General features: G+C 38.9%; 1 protein-coding gene across 2 annotated transcripts; it reads right to left on the bottom strand.

Annotated features, from left to right (window-relative positions):
• Positions 1-3,764: 3,764 nt before the first annotated feature.
• Positions 3,765-21,538, bottom strand: hdlbpa (high density lipoprotein binding protein a). 2 transcript variants are annotated; one of them, XM_030131710.1, is made up of 28 exons: positions 21,446-21,538; positions 19,662-19,733; positions 16,125-16,239; positions 15,850-16,016; positions 14,286-14,501; positions 13,979-14,185; positions 13,658-13,873; positions 13,019-13,225; positions 12,825-12,932; positions 12,623-12,727; positions 12,314-12,392; positions 12,094-12,233; positions 11,897-12,001; positions 11,704-11,817; positions 11,464-11,548; positions 11,251-11,384; positions 10,946-11,164; positions 9,417-9,638; positions 9,095-9,313; positions 8,845-8,983; positions 8,251-8,402; positions 8,071-8,175; positions 7,850-7,984; positions 7,374-7,517; positions 7,038-7,217; positions 5,836-5,952; positions 5,290-5,430; positions 3,765-5,196 (listed from the first exon to the last, which is right to left on the bottom strand). In XM_030131710.1, the coding sequence occupies exons 3-28, from the start codon at positions 16,198-16,200 to the stop codon at positions 5,107-5,109; spliced, it is 3,822 nt and encodes a 1,273-aa protein (XP_029987570.1). In that variant the 5' UTR covers positions 16,201-16,239; positions 19,662-19,733; positions 21,446-21,538; the 3' UTR covers positions 3,765-5,106. The 2 variants fall into 2 exon arrangements, with proteins under 2 accessions (XP_029987570.1, XP_029987571.1); XM_030131711.1 differs by having other exon boundaries at positions 8,251-8,399.
• Positions 21,539-22,031: the final 493 nt, after the last annotated feature.

Raw genomic sequence — 22,031 nt, 5'->3', positions numbered from 1 at the left:
TACCTCTATCGCTTTCTTTTCTCCTCCTTTACTCTCTCTCTTTAACCCCAACTGGTCAAGGCAGACGGCCATCCTTCAGGAGTCTGGGTCTGCTCAAGGTTTCTGCTGTTAAAGAGAAGTTTCTCCTCGCCACTGTCACCAATCACAAGTGTTTGCTCCTGGAGGATTCTGTTGGGTCTCTAAACTTGATTTGATTCTGATTTGACTTGATAAAGCACTTTGTGACTCTGTCTGTGAAAAGTGCTCTATAAATAAAATTTACTTGCTTACTTAAGACAGGTGTGTCAAACTCATTTTAGTTCAGGGGCCACATTCAGCCCAATTTGATCTCAAGTGGGCCAAATCAGTAAAATAATAACAGTAAAAAAAAAAAAAAAAGTAAAATTCTATAATGATCAGGTTTACATCTACAAAGCTTCCTTAAAAATCTGAATAACATAAGCAACTTGAATTGTCTTAAGAAAAACAAGTGCAATTTTAACAATATTCTGCCTCATTTTATCAGTTTATAACTTACACATGTGCATTACAATCACACAAAACATTTAGCAACAGGCAGAATATTGGTCAAATTGTGTTTACTTTTCTTAAGACATTTCTGTTTGTTCATATTTGTTCAGATTATTCACATTTTTGTAAATGTATATTTTGGTAATGTAAACATTTTCATGTAATTTTACTTTTTTACACCAAAAAACAGAGAAAAATTGGGGTTGTCATTATTTATAGGTTATTATGATAATATTTTACTGGTTCTGACCCACTTCAAATCTAATTGGACTATATGTGGAACCTGAATTATAATGATTTTGACATCAATGATTATTAATATCTTCAGTGTCATTTTTGCAATTTTTCACAAATTCATCCCACGGGCCGGATTGGACCCTTTGGCGGGTCGGATTTGGCCCCTGGGCCGCACGTTTGACACCTGTGGTCTAAGACATGATAAAGTGCTACTACTGACACAATATGGACAAAAATAATGGGCCATCACATAGAACTTCCTATTCCCGTTGATTTTATATATTACCATAATAAAAATGTCCATGTCAGTTGCTATCAATAATGATGATAAATATCAAATCCATTTTTATTTTAAGCTTGAATACTGATTTTTCTGCCTGAGTCAAATACAAATATTTTGGAAACTAAGAGGTAGAGCATTTGGGGGAGAAAAAAGTTGTGTAGAGTAAAAATAAGTAAAAAGCCAAAAAAAAAAAAAGCATTTTTTAAGTCTGGATGACAATGCAAATTAAATAAAAACCGTTTACTGCAATAATTTGACCTCAGTATAATACTGTATTACAATATCATTCATTTTACTGAATTCAATGCATCTCAACACTGTCCTTATATATACTATTCTAATATTATTGTCTGTATATATAAATAGGTTTAGATGCATAATAGATTTAAGAATCACTTACCCTAAAAGGAATGTTTTCATAAGAGACATTAGGTGTTTAAAGCATTAGAGAACTTTGTAGACCTGCAACCATGACAGTGGGGCTGGAAAGTATTCAGTGCTCAACTTTTACATTTTCTTGTATTACAGCCTTATTAATGAATAAATAAATGCATTTTTTAACTCAAAAGGCTACACAAAACACCTGATAACACAGTGAAAAAAGTTTGTTTGAAACTTTTGAAAATTTATTAAAAAATAAAAACAAAGATATAACTTGTTCATAAGTATTCACAGAGTTTGACCAATACTTTGCTGACGCACCTTTGGTAGCAAATACAGCCGCAAGTCTGTTTGAGTATGATGATACAAGCTTGGAACACCTATTTTTGGGCAGTTTCTCCCACTCTTCTTTGCAGAACTTGTCCAGCTCAGTCAGGCTGGATGGGAAGCGTCGGTGCAGCCATTGTCAGATCTGTGTTCACTGGGGCTGGGCTGTGGATGGCCCACTCAAGGATATTCACAGAGTCGCCCCAAAGACCCTGCTTTGGATTCTTGGCTGTGTGTTTGTGGTCATTGTCCTGGTGAAAGATTAATCTTTGGCCCAGAGCACTCTGAAGCAGGTTATCTTCAAGGATGTTTCTGTGTGTTGCTGCATTCATTTGTCCCTCGACCTTGACACGTCTTCCAGTTTCTGCTGCAGAAAAACATCCAAACAGCCTGATGCTGCCTCCACCATGCGTCCCTGTAGGGATGGGCTTGGGCAGGTGATGAGTGGTGCGTGGTTCCTTGGTGTTCAGGCCAAAGAGTTCAATCTTTGTTTCATCAAACCAGAGAATTGATGGTCTGCTGATGGAGGCCTCTGTGCTCACTGGAACCTTAAGAAATGTGTCTGTACCTTTCCCGGATCTGTGACTCCATACAATCCTGTCTCTGAGGTCTACAGACCATTCCTTAGACTTGATGACTTGGGTTATGCTCTGACAGGGAGGGTCAAACATCAACAGGTGTGTGCCTTTCCAAATCATGTCCAATCAGCTGAATTTACCACAGGTGGAAACATCTGAAGCATGATGAGTGGAAACAGGTTCCCCCTGAGTTCAGTTTTGAGTGTCATGGCAAACAATGTGAATGCATAAGTACATGTCATAGTTTTTTTTTTTTTTTTTTTTTTTTAATACATTTGCAAAAGTTTCAAACAAAAACTTTTACACTTCGTCATTATGAGGTATTGTGTGTAGAAGTTCTGAGTAAAAATTCATTTAGTCCATTTTGGAATATGGCTGTAACACAAGAAAATGAAAAAATAACAATAATAATCTGTCAGTTAATATGTTTGAGTGATTTGTTTCAGGTCAGCATTTTCTGATTCTGTTCTTATAATTTTTCTGGTTACATTACTCTTCTTTGACAATAATCCAAATACCTTTGGCTTGTGGACCAAACATTACTTTGACATTTGACTTTGAGACACTAGACAACCTAGAATAAACAAAATGTCGACATTTGCAGAACATGAATGGGATGAGATGAACTTCAGCAACTACTGGTCAGTTGTTGTTTTTTTTCTTAATATCCCTTGTATATTTACAGGGTTCCTTAAAGTTAAATGTAAGACTTTTTAAGACTACTTACAACAGAATTTAATGCCCATTTCACAGGCATACTGGCAAAAATTGGTGACTCCTGGAATTTAGGAAAATTTATTATTTTTTATTAACGGTGATTCCCACCGTTCCGAGTCATTTCTTAGCAGGGGCTGCAAAGTTAGCGATAATTGGTACCTAATTTCAAAATGAATTGTCAGGTTACAAGTGGCAACATAACTTAAAGCCTACCATATTAAATTTAACCCTTGTATGGTGTTTGGGTCTGTGGGACCCGTTTCATTTTTTATTAAAAGACAAATGAGTAATTTTTTTTTTTTTAATGAATTTTTTCCTCTCAAATGTTGATTATATTACATTTTATTACAAAAACAAACTAAAAATGGGTAGCTCTTTAATTCATAAATGTGATGTTGCAAAGGCAAATAGTAAACATATATGCTTTTTTTGTTGCTTATAATTGGGATGAAGTAAACATCTGTTGAGTATTTTAACGTAAAGTTGTTTGTTAAATTAAAAACCCACAAAGGCAGCAGGTCCACCACACCCACAAACACGGGCAGAATAACAAAAATGTGAACACCGCACAAGGGTTAATACTTTTTAAAGACTTTAAGATATTTAATAGATATGTAAATTCAAGACTTTTAAGACTTTTTCAGACCCCGCGGGAACCCTGTATACTTTTTTTTGTTTATTTCTGCACTGTGAACAGAGGTAAATGAATAACTCACACAGGGATACACAACAAGGTTTTCAATTTTTATTGACTTTTTGGACAATTTCTTTTCCAGTGTCATCCATAACCGTTCACTTCAATGGTATTTGCATAATCTTTCATTCAATACTAGGAGGATATAAACCAAGGTAGGCTGATGCTAGATGAGGACTTAGCTGCTAACAAGCTAAAACTGTACTCTCGAAGCAAAATTAAAGTAATTACAGTAACTGGGGGGAGGAATGTTCCGAGAACTTTCGAAGGAACAATAAACAAACCTTTCCAGTTGACCATTAATGCACCTTGACATCATCACTACTTGGTTTGTATCTTTCTAGTTGTAAGGCTGATAAAAAAAAGGGCCATTGCTATTAAACAGAACGATCTGCATAGCAACTGGAAGACAAAGGGACTGGACACTGACCCAATACAGAAGATGATTAACACAGGACATCACTAGACACATAGTTGGCACAAGATGGTTTGCTATTTTGCTCACAAACAGTCATTTAGGTTTTTTTTTTTTTTTTATTTAGAGTGATTCACTTTGTCAAAAAGTTTCATCCAACAGTTAGTGTGAGGTCTGATGCGTTGGAGCTCTAGGCCTAGTGTTGTAAGGAGTTTAGTTCTGGCATGTTCTCCAAGCATCTGGCAGTTTGAATGGGTGCCATCCTGCAGTGGCTGAAACCACTCCCCCCTCCTGTAGTTTACCAATTCATAAGGCTAAAGGTACGTGCCACTAGTTGACCATATTCACAGAAGCACAGTAACAAGCAAATGGAAAAGTCGTGACAGAGGACAACCACTATAGTGTGCTTGAGGGCTAACGACAGATTTCACTCAGCTACATGAGTAAAGCAGGAGGGGGGTGGGTTACTGAAACAGCTGGACCCCGTGTTGGTCAGACATCATGTCTGAACACATCACCAGCAGTAATTCAATCCCTTAACCCCACCCTGCGAAGGCAACTAAGATAAGGGCAGCTCAAATAAACTGATGTCTGGCCACCACTGAATTTGGTATAACAGTTCAAACCACAATGAAATGTCGGTTCTAATCAACATTTAAAGGTCAGTCCTTCTCAGACTGTACGGACCGCAACGTCTGTCACTTTTTCTGTTTTTTTCTTCTGTTTTTTTCAGCGTAAGACAGTATTATTTGATGCAGATACAAAGCTCACAAGTCAATTACAGTATCTGAAAGCACTTTTAGACTGATGGATCTGCAAGAGTAGACCAGGATAAGTAGACAGAGGGATGACACTTTCAGAACTGAAGACTTTTAGGGTCAGCGGTCAGTCCAGGTCAAAAGAGGGGACAATGAGGGGGAAGATTGTGTCTGGTTTAGTTCAGGCCCATCTTTAGCAGCACATCTTAGAAGCGCTTGGGTCCCCAGGGAGAGGCCTTGGTTGGCACTGGAGCTCCAAAGCTAGGGAAATCTTCAGAGCTGCTCATGTCAGGAGCCTAAAAAAGGTAAAAAGAAAAATATGATTTAGAAAGGTAGGTGTGACCAATTTTAGTCTGAAGCAGTGTCAGACTTGTGTGAAAATACTTCACCTTCTCAGTGGAAGTGGTCCAGGGAGCCTCCCTCACCACAAAGCCTTTTGATGGGCCACGTTGTTCATCCATGGCAGCAGCGCTACTCCCAGAGGGTCTCATGTAAGCCATCTTTGCCTCATTCTCCACAACATCTGCCATCTGAAAAAGTGACAAAAGGGTCCATCAGTGCTATTTTAGAAAGCTGATGTTTCAATTGCTGACAGGTAGGCACAGTGACGTAGATATGAAGAAACATAAAAATAAAACACAACACTGAACCAGGATTTGTATGAGAATTCATTCCATTTACATTTATACCTGACTGCAACCTGGAGCTCAGTATTTGATACTTTTACAACATTATTTACTTCTTTATAATTCCTTTAGTTTAATGTGGAAATGGGTAATAAATATTGTTGAACTGTACCATCTTCATTGGACTTTATCTTAAAGTAGAGCTGCACAGTCTACTCAGTCAGAATTAGCAGTACTGAAAAAATGATGTGTCCAGCAGACTTCTCTCCTAACGTAAAGGCCTAGTTAAACATGTAGAGAAAAGCTTACATATTCCTCTTCCAGGTTGAGGAGGTGGTCGATGGCTTCATCCACAAGTTCAGGGCGACCTGTGACTGTCACAAGGTTTGGGTCTGCAGCTCCACTCTGGGGAAACCTGAGATCAACCTACACAGGACAGACATCCAGCCATGTTAAGACACAACACAAAAAGAGACTCAGCTGCTCCCTCAGACCCCCCACCCCACGCACACACACACACACACTACCGCCACCTTAAGGCACCGTCTCAACCTGTCACACAGAGCCGGGTCGTCATGGTCTAACCTTGCTTTTCACCTTGAACAGCTCTAGACTTGTAGAAAGAAGCCTGTTGCTAAGCTTGTTTGTGTGTGGCTGTTGGAGTACAGATTTGATGGGATTAGAGGTGTGCCAATCCGCCTCCCCCCAAAGCGGCCCACCACTGCCAACAGCACACCGGCCGAGTGGCCGAGCACAGCTGCACCATTATCATCGGTGTCATCACACAGTGGCACAGTGTGAGAAAGCATCTACATGACTGAATGGGACCAACACTTTTACCTAAACAGAAACAAAATGATCCCATTTATTTTAATATTTATCAATCATCTGGAGTTTTATCATAATCTCAGAGACATTTTTTTCATAACAGCAACAACTTCAAGATGTTCAAATAAAAAAATATATATACTGTAACTAATTAGAAGGAAAGGTCCTGCTGACCCTTATCTTGTTGCTTTAGTTTAAGCTTGTTCATGTTTGCAAATTTAATCTACTTAAATTATATACTTTATAATACTAATGTTAATGCTCAGCCTGCAAATCAAACAGTGTTACTGTTAAAGGTTATTCTGTTTAATTGTAATATTTTTGAACATATCAACATTTTTGTTTGCAACTCTATTTGAAGTATTTTGTATATACGGTTTAACACAGAATATGTATTTACATGTTTCACTGAAAATTTGCATAAAGAACCTAAACAAAATAATCATGAGTAATTCAATATGCATTAATAAATAGGCTCTTCCATGTGATTGTTTACCATTTATTGCTTAATTGATTACATTTTATGCTTGCCTGTACAGTATGTGTATATGAGAACTTAGATGGGATATGAGATTTTGTTCATTTCTCGCAGCCCTTCTTTGGTGCCATGAACTGACCATAATGTTTGCGATGACAAATTAAAAGCTAGAAATTAAAAGTAAATGCAAGCTTCGCCTCCTCACCTTAAACTCATCCATGATCTTGCGGATGCCCTTGCCACGGGCTCCGATGATGCGGGCATGGACCCTGCTGTCCAGGGTGATGTCCTCTGAAATCATCTCCTCCAGCTCATCAACAATAGCCTGAATGGCATCACGTGCAGCTATGGCTTTGTGCTCATACCCTGTAATAGTAATCTGATCCTGTGGAGAGAAAGAACACGACACAGACCACAGACAAACTGTGAGTGAAACATCTGATTTCTGAATTTAAAAGCCAAAGTAATACAAACACTGGATCTTTATTAAAAAAATCAAATGCAGCAGAAAAAATTGGATTCGGCAGGTTAAACAGGATACCTGGTTTTCATCATTCTTCTCTGGGAACTGAATGTTAACATCGTGCTCAGTGCGGATGTTTGTAATAATGGCTCCTTTGCGGCCAATGATTTTGGGGTGATACTTGGGGTCCACAGTGATGGTCAGCTTGAAGCTCCTGAGTGCCTGCAGATAAGGAAACCATACTCTGGGTTAATTATCCTAAAGGTTTGACACCTGTGTGTTTGGTCTACTGCTGGAAATCTAAAAAAAAAAAAAAAAAAAAAGGTTAAAAATTAAGCTTTCATCCTTCTGTGCCATCACTAGCCAACCTTTAAGTTCATGTCAAAGGTAAAGTAAATGTGACTGTTGTAAATCATCAAAACTGCATTACAATCATAAAAGACCACAAAGAGGTCAGCTACAGTGATTCCCCTCAGTAGGAATCAGACACTCAATCTAACTCAATACAGAAAAGTATAAAAAGGACTCTTTGAACATATTCACAAAGTACTAACCCGATCCTCCTGCTCGGCCTGCAGCTCTTTGACGCGCTCCAAGAGACCCTCTTTGGCGCGCTCGAGGTGATTGGCCAGGCCGGTGATGGAGATTTTATCAGACTGCTGCTCAGGTGCAGGCACTTGAATATTAACCTGAGGGAAAACACACAGGTCACTCTGGACTTGAAGTTAAGGACTTCTTTATTCCAGTTCCAACAGAGAGTCTGCAAAAAACAAACCTCAAATTCATCCATCATCTTGCGAATTCCACTTCCTTTTTGTCCAATGATGTATCGATGAAGCTCAAAAGGCACTTCCACCTCAATAGTGACAGGAACCAAGGCCTAAAGAACCACACAGTTTAGTGAAAAAGCAAGTACAAAATATTGAGCTGCAATAAACACATGCTAAATTCTAACCTTCAATGCTTCCACAGCAGCCTCACACCGCTCTTTGCGGCCAGAGAGGACAATCACATCACACTTTTTTGGTGCATTTGGGTCAACAGGCTCCTTCACTTCTCCATTGGCCTCTCCATTCTCCTGAACTGGAGCCTCTGGAGGAGAAGCTGCTGAAATGAGATGACCAAAGTTTGATGAAAAAAAGATTTACTGAGCCAGTCCAAAATGGAACCCTCAAACTGCAAACTGAGGACATTTTACACACTTTACAATATCAGATCCAAAAACTCCATCTGGTTTGGGTCATCATTTCAGTTTGTTCAAACTTTACATTTAGAGACACATTCCTTTGAAACAAAATTTTGCTAGTCAAAGGTCTCAGACTTTGTACAATGTTTTCATTGTTCCACTCATTAAGCTTCCTCCATGTGTTGCATTTCCTGCAAACACTGGTTTGACAGACTTCTTATGGATTTGTATGATTTTCTTTACATACAAATAAAATGTTTTGTAACAGTAATGTGAGAATTTACACTTTTGGCTCAGAATGTATAATTTCTCTATATTAATTTGGCTGTTAAAAGAATCGGCCCACCAAATGACTGCCTTTACCTTGAGGGTCCTCACGTTCTGGGAATTTAATCTGTACGTTGTGGTCTCTTGTGATCTGCTGGATTCGTGATCCTTTGGGACCCATGATTGATCGGTGGAACTTTTGAGGTATCACACATTCCATGGTCACTTGAGCTTCCTTGAAAATATAAGACAAGTTTAATCAGTGAGATCATAGACTGAAAAGGTTAAAAGCACAAAAAAAATAAACAAGAGTCAATTTCAGGAAAAGAAATCAATGTCCACTAACCAAGTCCTCAACAATCTCCAGCATGCGCTTTTTGGCTGCCTCCACACATTCTTTGGCTCCTTTAAGAGTGACCTTTTCACTTTGAGATCCCGTGCGAGGGAAGCTCACCATTACGCCACCGTACTCATCAGCAAGGTCCCTAAGGACTTGACCACGGCGAGCCACAAAGTAGCGATGATGCTTTGGATCGACACTCATCGTGTCCTCAACAACATTGTCCTGTAACCAAAGAGCAAATTAATTTTATACTCCGGCATTGTATGAAAAACAAAACCCTGGCTCGCCGTTTCCTGCCATGTCCACAACTCATTTGGAGCCTTACCAAACTCTTGATGAGCTCCTCCAGCTCCTTCTGGGCCTCCCGCACAGCTTCTTCAGTGCCAACCACAGTGATTAGTTCCTGGTCTTTGTCCTCTGCAGTGGGGAAGATTATCCTGGCCCCAGTGCTGTCACGAACCTTGCGGATGTTTCCGCCACCTTTTCCAATGAGGAACTTGTGGTATTCTGGCTTTGCACGCAGCTCGGCAGTGTGACTCTTCGTTTGCTGAATGAGAAGATGAATGAAACTCGTGATGAAAATCAATTTAAAATATCTGAAATACAAGTCTACTGTGCTTATATAAAACTGACAATCCCCCCCATTGAGTTTTATGAGCCAAGTGAGATTGAGAGTTGCTTCACACCAAAATCTTTCCAGTTCAATCTGAATCAAACAGGGTGCTTGCTCTTTATCCAAATAAAAATCCCAGACTTTTTCAAAACTGCTATTTTTTCTCCAAAACCTTGATTTGATGTACTTCTGTACATGTGTGTCTACTTTTTTGGTTGAGATCGTACCTGTTGTCTGGAGTAAAAAAGTTCATTTTAATAAATGTATGTAAGCATAATTCACAGTAAATTATGTTTTACCAACAGAAACATTTTCAAACCATATGGAAATCATAAAAGTGCATGATATCACACAAACAAGTTTCACTAGAATTATTCCAGTACCGACCAGTTAGTGAAAACAAAGGTTTTTTTATGTTTCATTGTACACACAATGACAATAATGGGTATTCTATTCGATATGCTTTCCTCATGCATTTCTTATCTTAGAAGATTATGTGCCTTTGAGCATACTCTAAAATTCAACAATGAGTAAAAGTTTTTTTCCATACTTTAAGACTTTCACACAAAATCCCAGAGTTCAAGGTCTGGAAAACAGCATTTCAAAATTCCATACTTTAAGACTTTCAAGACCTGTGCAAGCACCCTGATCAAAATGGCAGGTGGGATACCTCAGACCATAGTCAGGATAAAACTAAACCTGTGATCTAAACTGGGACCACCTCATTTCTTCAGATAAACTGAACCATGGTTCACAACAAGACATCTAGTTAGGTGGTACAGACTTTCAGACTGATAACAGGTTATGGCTTTCTCAGTAAACAGAGATGCAGCCCATAAGGGGGATGAGGATAGGAAACAACAATTTCATGCAAAGTTCCTTATCACAATATTTTAATGTGAGAGAGACTAACTGGAGCAAAGCTCTACAATGCAATAAAAACATGAACTTTGGACAGTACTACATGTGAAAAGGCCCTGAATGAATTGTACAAAGACTCAAGTGAGAAAACTACAAGACAAACTTTAGCCTCGCATTCTGAAACTGACTTTTCCCATGCTTTCTTTGTTCTTGTGTCAGTCACTGAAAGGGAGTTCTCAGTGTGATGTAATGTATGTCGAATGAGGCACAGAAGACTCCCTTTGCTTTCCAGCCTTTCCCTGTTCCCCATCCCTCCAATGGCTGCCTGTTCAGTTAGGTCAACATAAGTTCAGCTCTTTATTAGAGCAATTCATACAAACCTTCTCCTCTGCCAAGGCGAGCAGTTGTTGCTTGGCCTTCTCCACCTCCTCTGCAGGGCCTCGGATGGTGACCTTATCAATCCCTGAGCCTTCAGTAGGAAAGTGGATGTGCACACCGCCGCACTCCTCCATGATCGAGCGGACCAAGCGGCCCTTGGACCCAATCAGTGAGTTGTGCAACTTGGAGGGAATGGATACCTCGATCTCTGTGATGTTTGCCTGGACACAGTGAGACACATTAAAACGTGCACAATACATTTAGACCAGTCTGTGAAAGCATTAGTTTGTATGTGTTTAACCCCTACCAGCTCCTTCTGAATGGCCAAGATGCGATTTCGAGCAGCTTCACAGTTTGCCTTCTTCCCAGTAATGACAATCATCTCCGAGTTGCTGTTCTCCGCAGGCAGGTCAATTTTAGTGTTTGTTTCCTCTCGAATCTAGAGGGAAAATAAACACATTGTCAAAGACAGACTTGGCCCAATTAACCGCTGACTTAAACAGTATGAATATACTGTACCTTTTGATGTTTGAGCCTCCTTTTCCAATTATGTTTCTGTGAAACTGCTTGAAGATGGGGACTGAGACAGAAAAGCTGTTCTCCACCTGATTCAAAAAAAAAAAAAAAAAAAAAAACACTTATGGTTAACCACCAAGCTTTCATTTTACTCTTACAATAAAAAACATACTTTTTGTCATGATACTCTGCTACACACTATGATTTAAACAAGAGAAAAAATATTGAATTGATGGAGATATACCATTTCAGCCACTATCTTCTGCATAAACTTTGAGCATTTTTCCACCTCAGTTCTTGGGCCCCTAAGTTGAACAATGTCACTTTTTTGGGCTGGGTCAGGGAAGTTGATGATGACCTGAGAGAAAAAATAAGAGTGAATCAAATTCAAGAGACTCAAGACAAAAACAACGAGTCCCGTTTGCTCTTCAACTCACCTCTGGGAATTTGTCGCGCACTTCTTTTATTTTCTCCCCTTTTTGGCCGATAATGGCTCTGTGAAAACGCTGTTCAATGATCAGGTCCTTTGTACGCTCGTTCTCCTGTGACAGACAGTGTGGTACAATTACTAATAGCACACTGGGGTCTAATTTGCAGGATTTTGTCTGTGCTGTGAACTTAAGTTTATACTAACCATGCGTGACGCAAGCTCAAGCAGCTCCTTCTTGGCTTCCTGGACACCCTGGGGATCCCCCTCAATGCGAATCAGGTTACTTTTCTCATTGTCGGGTGGGATGCGGACAGTCACTTTGTGCAGCTCTTTGATGCGGTTGACTATCAAAAATTTGTAGATGCATAGTTTTAAAACTCTTTTTTGCACAGCCCACAATAAAGTACACTAAAACTTTACTTACTGTTAACACCTCCTTTGCCAATCAGGTGTCTGTGGAATTTGGGATCCACACTTATTTCTGCATAGTCCATCCGGCTCACCTTCATAAAAAAACAATAGAAAAAGATGTTAAAAATTTGAAAATCTAATTATACAACTGTTAATTAGAAAACAAGGTTGTTAAAAGGTGCTTTACACTGTAGCTAATGTTCCAAGCCCATAAAAACCCACTTTAAATCTTCCTTGTACACACTATTTTGTAACACAAAGCCTTGACAATCAAATTAGGTTTTGAGTCTAGGCCCTAGTACGACTGCAGATAGTATCTTACCAAATCTGTAACAATGGCTTCAATCTGGCTCTGCACCATCTGTACATCTTTGGTGGGACCCTCCAGGGTGATTTTATCTTCTCCCTCAGTGAACTCAATGTGCACCTGTAAGCAAAAAGACATGTTAAAAATGAATTTCAAGCAGAAATCCAAAAGAGTTTTTAAACTACTTTAATTAAGAAAAATCTATTTGTCAGCACACCTTGGGCATTTGTTGGGTAATCTTGGCCAAGTTTTGCCCCTTCTTGCCAATAATGAAACGATGAAGCCAAGACGGAGCTGAGACCGAGGAAACAGTGTAGCTGTTTGCCTGTGAAAGGAAAGAAAAACATTAAGCCCCCCTCATGACTGTGAAAACAATTCTGAATGTCAATCACCATTACCAGACCAGTTTACCTTGGCGTAAACCTCAGTGAGGGCCTGACCGAGACGGTCCGGTTCCCCACGAAGGATGACAGTTTCTGAGCTGCTGTCAGACGGTGGGATCTCAACTGAGACGCCAGTTCTATCCAGAATCTCCTGCAGGGTGTTTCCCTTGGGGCCAATCACATATTTGTGCTGAGACTTCTTCACCTCCACGGCAATGGTGGTGGCATTCTTCTTCTGCAATTAAATAAAAAGGTAGTAATTCAGAGGTGATCTCCGGAGTAAGACTTTAGTTTTATTTGGAATTTCAATTTACATTTGAGGGCATAAGTAGTTTGCCTTTTAGCTTTCTTTGGAGGAATTGACTAGTTTAGTTAGGTAGCTGGGATGCATGGGGGTGCTGAAGCACCCCCAAGAGCCTCTCACTTCAGAAGATGAATGAATGAATAAATCAATGACTAGTTTTAGTGTTTAGTTTTACCAGGTATTAAGAGGAAGCCCTTGATTTATAAAAGCTGAAAAAGGTAAGACTCCATAAACCATTAACTTCAGAGACCATGAAAATTATTATGTATCATATTAGGTCAGATATTGTCATCTATAATAAGATTATTATTGATCCTCCTCAAGCTTTGAAAGTGACATGCAATAAACTAGACTGTAGCCTACCTTGTCTTCAGAAATCTTCTTGATCATAGCCACAGCAAGGGCCACCTGTTCCTTTTCCCCAGTGATGACAATCTCCGTTTTGTTCACACTTGGAGGGGGGACATTAATGCGGGCACCGGTCTCCTGCATCATCTCTCCTACGAGCTTATTGTAGGCACCGGTGATGAACGGGTGGTACACCTTGTCAATATTCACCCTCTCCACAGCACGCTTGTCCTTAAGGAGCACAGGCAGGACAAAGAAATGAGTATGTATTCCATAGCTTCAACATCAACAGCTATAGAAAAGTATAGAAAATCTGTTTTTTTGGATTCATGTTACCTGCTCAGCTGAGATCAGCAGGATCTCATGCTTTGCCTTCTCCAGGCCCTCCTTGGTACCAGAGATCTTGATCTGGTTGCTGGGGTCGTCAGGTCGTGGGATCTGAATTTTGGTGGCGGTCTTGAGCTCAAGCTCCTGAAGCTTCTCCCCATTTTTGCCGATGACAAAACGATGGTGTTCCTTGGGGATAGCGACAGTAGCTGAGGCCTGTAGTGGTCCAAATGTACAGTTAGAATCAAGGTCTGTTTTTAATAAGGCTTCCAAGTTAGGCGATTTAACTTCTTCCAAGTGAAATTAGAGTCTTAACCTGAGTCTGCAGTCGGGACACAATCTCCTTACGGGCCTTCATCACGGCATCTAGCTTTCCAGAAACCATGATGGAAAGACCCTGATCTTTTGCCAAGGAGAGTTCCAGGTGGGCTCCAGTCTTATGCATGATGTCCACACAGACCTTCGCTTGGTCTCCTTCCCCAAACTGGTTGAGGTCCTTGTACTTGCGCTCCTCTAGCGGCACATGGAAAACCTAGTTTATAAGGTTGGAAAGAGCACTTGAAAGTTAATGTGATGCATGGGGAGGTTGTTTATTATATCAGAACGCAAATTCTTACAAGTTTAACTACCTATAAGTTAGGTGGTGGGTACAGGACACAATGCAATTAGTTGTATGTAGTTTAAGTAAAAACAGTAAGACAACATATCCCACAACTCTTCAGGCTAAACGGGCTACATCTCAACAAACTGAGCCTTATTAAGCAAGTCAGACAAGTTATAAAGCTAAAAACCTCTAAGCAAAAAAAAAAAAAAAAAATGCACTGAGGCAAAATACGCAAAGCAAAATGAAAGATCAAAGCAAACAAATAGGATGAAAATACTCAATTGCAGTAACTTAAGCAATGCCCATATAAAAATTAGGCCCCATCTGTGAATCGGAAGAATTATTTCTAGTCTACAGTATGCCAGTGTTCCTCCTCTCTCACTCCCTCTTACTTTTTACGGTAAAAGGAAGCCGAGTCTACTTGTGACATCTCATCTCAGGTTACAAGCTTCACATGGACTCGACTTTTGGGAGTTCAAGTAAACAAAGGTTTCTTTAGGCTTCAAAATTTTCAATTAAAGACTTTTTATGACCATTATGAATGTAATTTAAGACATATTTATCTATACCGGCAAAAAAAAAGTAGGAAGAATATGAAGGAAAATTGAAATCTGTCATCAAGCCAAATTGTTAAGTATTCTCCAAAGCCAGAATGGCAGCATAAGCAAGGTTTCTGACTTACACTGCAATCTCATTCAACGGTATAAAGGCATTACAGCTGTACCAGACTTGCATTTACCTATACTTAGAGTAAAGATGGGATAAAAAGAAACAAGTTCAACATATGACGCCTAAAAGTAGTTATTTTATTGGTGAGGAGAGACATCTTCACATCTCAAAGCTGGATGTGCTCCAATAAATTCTGACCAGGTTTGAAAATTAATGGTTAACAGTTCCATGCTGGGTTTGATAGAGCATGTTAAATGTTTTTGTATTCTTTCCCCAAAACACACTTAGAAGCAAGCCTAGAGTTGATACAACTTTATAAAAACTAAATTTAAAATATGAAAACAATATGTATTTGGAGAATTTATGCCCCTCTAAAAATAATCATATAATTTACTTATTTATATTAACAACAAGCTTGAAAATGAATAATCTAATTAATGTCAGAGCCCGTTAAAGCCATATTTAATACATTTTATGACCTAAAGTTCAGAGTAGATTTTTACACTGAAAGCATGAAGTAGTACAGGTTTTCTAAAAGGTTTGGGGAATACTCAACAGAACATGAGAATGCTGGTGAAAGGCATTCTGAAATTCAAGACTGTCCTACCTGGGTGATAACTGAAGACTTGAGAGGACGGATCTTTGAAGCCCAGGCATTGGTGGTTTCCTGGGTCCCCTCAGGTGAGGCAGCCTTCTCAGGCAGAGGTGGGAAAGCGTCCTTGTAAGTAGGAAGGGCATCTTCTTCCTCTCCAGCAGCGGGTCCTGCTCCAGCAGCTGAACACATTGAAAAAAGGCACAAACATTTAAAGTTGCGTTTACATTCAACAATCAAGTGCAAACTCAAAAACACACACAAACAGTCCGTACATGACAAACACTCACCACCACTCTGCTCTGGCAAGAGCCCGTTACGGTGCTCGTTGAAGCTTTCCTGCGTAAGTACAGCGACTGAGCTCATGGTCAAAATCCCACGTTAACACGGAGTCCGAGTGTGCCACTGAAAGGAAGGTGTACGTTATATTAACAAGTCTACCAACATCACAATACCGAACAGTAGCCACGACAGTCATTTCATTTGTTAATTTCCCTGTGGTCATCAATCCGTACTAAAAATAGGGGTTTAACAGCTGCGAAACTGAGGCTGAATCCGAGATATGAACATTCAGTCTGGAGTTGCGGTTCCATTTTCTATGTCACGCTACGAACACCTGCTGCCCCCACTGTTGCACTTTCATAATGTATTTAACACTGTAACATATGTAAATCATAAAATAATTGCTCTATTTAAAGTAGAAATGTTTTTTTAACTGAGTGACAAAGAGACAAATTGCTAGTAATAAAATAAGTACTCTACCAATGTTTGGAACAGATCTACATTTTTTAAGTCAAACAAATTTTGGCTGAAATGCCTTTCGTTTAAGCCTTTTAATGACATTTTCAATATTTGTCAGTTTCACATGGAGCTCGAGAGATTATAAATAATAAATACTAGTAAGTAAGTGTTAAAGTTCTGTGTTATGTGTAAATGCTATGAGCAGGACTTTCCTCAAGGTGACAGAAGCTGCACCAGAGCCAAAGTACCTTACAAATTAATTTATTTTATCAGATAATGTATATTAAATTTAAAAAAAAAATTCACTGATAATTGGAGGAAAAAAAACAAGAATATCAGATATGATAATTGGCAAGTCCCAGTCAGGTGAGGTTTTCAGGTGACTCGTGATCATGAGAAATTTATGTATGCATATATTTATTCATTTACTTATCCAATATGTAAAATCGTCCTTGGTTAATAAAAGCTTATTTATTTTGTTTACCTCACTATCCTGTGTGAAGGAACAGAGTGTTCAATACAAAAAGAGTAGAGTGTTCTTCCATACAGATTATATTCAGAATTATATTCAGAATTACTTCTGGTTTACAAGATATCATGGATATTAATTGTTCATATTAAAACAAGTTTGAGCCTAGGCTAGTAAATCATTGTTATGTCATTGTTATATTTGTACTGCTGTTAGGTTACAGTGACATCAAAGTGTTGTAATCAATTCATGCATTAACTATTAACTGATGAACCTCCATATCTGATTTATGGCACTTTTACAGCACAAACTAGCTATTAATTTGCATACTTTCAAACTATTAAAATTGCCAAACCTGATAGACAAGATACTTGTTTCAATAGTGGAAAAGGAATAACCCTGTGAGGTGTTGGCCCCATAAGTAAAACACAGGACATAACGCTTATCATAGGTGGACTTTGTGATTTTCACCTTTATCTAATCTAACTTTATCAAAACAAGCCATAACTCTCCAAGAATAATCACACGTGTCATATTACCATATCAGCACTGTGTTAATATATGCTGAGACTGTGAGCGGCTCAGTAAAGGGATTATGCTTTCCTTAGCAAAACAAAGAAAAACACTGGTGTGGGCAGGGCCAGAGCTTCGGTACATTGTGTCTTCTCCAAAAGAAACCATGTATTTTCCCTGAAACTGTCTTTGTCCGGTGCTATTCTCAGTATTGTACGTAGGTGAGTAGTCTGCAAGGTTAAGAGGATTTGCCCACTGACCCCTCTGTGTGTCCATGCTGGACAGGATTAAAGCAAAAATACACCAACAGAATTATCTCAATGTCCTATTGCGGAACTTTGTGAGCGAAAAAGTATGAGGCCAAACTCTCATTACAGCCATCACATTAACCTCCTAAGACCCAGCTATGGGATTTCTGTCCACATTTGTGGACAAGAGTTTCACAACTTTAGACAGAAAAAAAGAAAAGAAAACTGTCCACCACAAAGGATATTCCATAAAAATTTTTAAAAACTGCATCTGAAAAAACTGTTGCATCATGATGCTTCCAATATAGGTACTTATTCAATAAAAAACAAAAAAAGCTTGTGCTTTGCTGATATTTCCTGGGTCTTAGGAGGTTAAAGAATCCATAATGCTGAATTATTTCCAAGTTTACTAAGCCTTGGAGGGTTTTATTTACAAAGATGGATTTCTCTAGAAAGAGGAAGATAAAAAAAAAAAAAGGTGTTCCCACGAAAGCTTGATTTCATTTCACAATCACTGATGAAACTTAATATCTCATCAGGAGTCAGAGCTCTATTTTGTGGCTGGTTGAGAAACTAGTGTTTGACCAAAAAGAGCAGAGGAATGTGAATTGTTTTAGGGTACAGTTTGCCCCCAAGCATGCCTGAAATTCATCTGAAAAAGTTTTAAAAGACAACTCCCTGATGTCACAGAGAACTAGTTGTTTCTACAGTTCTTCCTGTATAAAAAGGTAGTCAAAGGAATTTCAGTTTGAGCCAGAGTTTGGATGTAGTCAGCTTAGCGGGCCGGCCCCCCTCCCTTAAACATTTCAAAACCCCCTTTTACTGGCCTCTTCCTTGTCAGGCTTCATAAACTTAAGGTAGCTTTACCCAACACTTATTACATTTTGCCATTTTAAGTCAGTGTATATTTAAAAAGTTGCTATAAACAAGTATCTACACTGTTCCACTGAGGGTACATTTTGTCCCGAGTCTGTTTTTAATAAAAATTCGGTAACTATGACGTAAAGCCAACTTCACAGCAGCAGCAACTGACACACTCTCCTGACACTTTGATGCAGTCAACAGTACACAACACCTCACATCATATAAACAATGAGGAGGGAGGCAAAACCACACCAAAGGTAATCAAACTACAACACATGTTATAGTCATCAGCAATACACAATAAAAATGCAGAAAACATACACAAGAATTATTAGGTTTTCTCCCTCAAGAACAGATCAAGCGAACACTGTTGCCTCAAAACAGTGCACCTTTCCGCTGACGTACTCAGTTTGGACAAGTCTATCATCTTAAAAAATTAAATAAATAAATAAATAAATACATTTATCACCACTCATCTTTATCTTTTATTCATCTTTTATTAAGTGAGAAGGAGCATAAATACCACGTATACATCTAGAATATCTGTGATTGTTTCCAAGAATATTTAACTTCCAGGATGCTCTTCACTCTGAAGGAAACTGGTGTTAATTACAATCGAAAGTATCATGTTGATCTCCATGTTAAGGCAACTCTACACGCTTTCTAGTTCTATGACTTGATGGTGAAAATGCAAAAGCAGCATCAAGAGCTTAAGTTACATGACCATGACAGGATGGGTTACATTTAGGTAAATATAAGATCACCTATTCCAAAACTCAATGTAATGTGAATATCACAGTACAAATAAATATCAAAGCACTGCAGACTTTCACTGCATTATGCTGCTGTACTATACTGCTACTACTACTTTTCTAGATGTAGTTGCAATATGTGGTTATCCCATTAGAGCCAAACAAGACAATATGCTGCTGCCTGCTTAAGAAGTCATTAGTGTCAGTGCTCATATTGCTTATAGCTGTGTGAGAACTTACCAGCTAAATGGTCAGTTACCAGATAATCCGTCCTGTAAACGTGTGAGTTCCCGTCAGCCTGCCAGCTTTTGCCTGAAGAGGAAAAAAGGATACAGAGTTTGTTTAAAACAAATTTAAGACAGAAAACATACACTCATAAAAGACAGTGGAAGGATTATATGTTGGAACCTCATTTTGACACCCTCACATAAATTCAACACAAAGGCGTTACTCTTCTACCAAAACAAAAAATGTATTCTCAGAAACACTGACTTACATTAACAATATTTCCTATTATGACACTAAAATGAATCCATTATATGTAGAAACAAATACGCTCTTACATTCTTCTTGGGGATCAACATTTCTTCATCATAAACAACCACACTGTTAACTTTGTTCATACTTTTACTCCAGTAAACATACCACTGATGGTCCTTCTCACAATCATCTGGTCTCTATAACTGGATGAGAACTTTGCCAGACTAAAACTAACCTGGCAACTAAAGCTCCCCTGAAAGGTCTCAAAGATATATAACAAAGGTTTCTTATAAATGAGTGTTTTGGGTTTTTTTTTTTATTGGTTTGATGTGAAATTTTATCTCATTTCATTCCATCAATTACCTCCTGATTATTTTTCCGCATCAATATGTGCATAGGAAGTTTGTTTATACAAATCCACTGTTGTGAAATGAAGCATTTAATATTGTACAACATATGACTTGTTAGAAATAAACATTATTAAGCAGTTATGAGTGCTGGGGTGTCCTCTTCTACACCATTTTAGTGGATTAAAATGAAATGACACCACACAAATATGCCATCTTGCTCTGCTTAAACCTCCATGTCACGGGTGTAGCATTGAGCAGGAATAAAATTTTGGCGTTACATTATTTCACCTCAGCGATCATTCACATTACAGAGCTGCTAACAAGTTAACGCTGACCACCTATAGCTGGATAAACTTGCCTTTACATTAGCTGCAGAGGAGGAGCATTAGACCCTGTATAACGTTATATCCAAATCCCAGATTAAGGAGTTAAGTCGCTGGTTAGTGTGAGTGCTAGCTAACATGATATCAAGTTAACTAGCTGAGAGTTGCCAACGACACACTACAGTTATTGCTAGCTGCCGTCACGTTGGCTAGCACTGATCAAACATACAATTACCAAGATTACTTCTTGCTACTGTCTGAGACATTATTTTAACGTCAGATGCTTGGTAAATATACGTTCAGTTTAGCAGAGGGGACTCTCATTTCAATACCACTGCGGCATGGATTACTAGCTCCAAACCCCAAGCTAGTTAGCAAAGTTGCTAAAAACTTTGGCTGTGGTGTGTGCGACTGTGACACGTAGCTCCCCAGCTACACGCTAATAGGTAGCCTGGCTCACTCATACAGACCGTCACACAACTTCAAGATGAACCTTAGCCAGCTAATGACACAGAACTAACAGTGGACTAAAAAGGAAAACCCGGAAAAAAATCTCTGCCATACTCAAAAACGAAGTCGTGTCATGTTTATAAATACTAGCTCGCACCAACACGCGTCTGTAAAGTACAAGTTGAACTGTAGCTTTAGCTAACAGGCTAACGTTAGCTTACATTACAGAGCTAAGTCCACGTAGGCATACAGCTGAGCAGGGGAGAAATGACACGGAGTCAGGCCAGAAGACAGTGAAATGTTTAAGGATCAACAACAAACTGGCCGCGTAACAAGTACCACACTGACACGATTATGAAAGAGGAGAGCCATACGAAACGATCATATGAATTTGTCGAGTAGAAAGCATGGAAATACTTACTTATTTTATGTTCTCGTCTGCCCTGAAGGTGCAGAAGCTGAGATGAAATTCCACTGGCGAGAAGGTGGGATTGGAGCCTGACGGATATATACCAGTGCCGCCCACCAATCATATCCTCCAACGTCACGTCAGAGAGTCCGATTACAAAAAACTTATTTTTATTTCCAAAACTGACTCTTGTGTAACTTTTGGACTTTGATTATATACAGGTAAGCTTGTATAGTATAGTATCACCCATGCTCTTATTTCTGTGGACTGTACATTTCACTGCACAGTCTGGAGTCTGGAGAACTGTATGTCTTTTCAATTAATGTATCCAACATTATATAACAAAATATTTAGAATATCCTATACAACTAATACAGAAAAGCAATACATGATATAGGGGTATAATCCTGTATTTGTTACCTGTGAGGGGATATATTACCACATACATTCTATAAAAGAAGATATAAGTATTAGATATCAAGACATAAAGTGTTTGTCATATGCACAGTGAGGAAACATGTTCCCTGTACAATTAAATATTTGTTTTGCAGTCCAAAGAATGCCAAATATATAAAAACAAGCACAAATGGATAAAAAA

The sequence above is a fragment of the Sphaeramia orbicularis genome, chromosome 4 (assembly GCF_902148855.1).
Source record: "Sphaeramia orbicularis chromosome 4, fSphaOr1.1, whole genome shotgun sequence".
Lineage (NCBI taxonomy): Eukaryota > Metazoa > Chordata > Actinopteri > Kurtiformes > Apogonidae > Sphaeramia > Sphaeramia orbicularis.
The sequence above is the reverse complement of the archived record's forward strand: the minus strand, read 5'-3'. Positions and strand labels throughout refer to the sequence as shown.

Bases quoted from the DNA above. Each gene is read 5' to 3' on its own strand.
- hdlbpa (XM_030131710.1), bottom strand. From the start codon at position 16,200: ATGAGCTCAGTCGCTGTACTTACGCAGGAAAGCTTCAACGAGCACCGT. The intron at 13,874-13,978 runs GTAACATGAATC...GTGCTCCTTAAG, and splicing joins TGCTGATCTCAGCTGAGCAG to GACAAGCGTGCTGTGGAGAG. The intron at 7,985-8,070 runs GTTTGTTTTTTG...GTTTTCCCTCAG, and splicing joins AGATGATGGATGAATTTGAG to GTTAATATTCAAGTGCCTGC.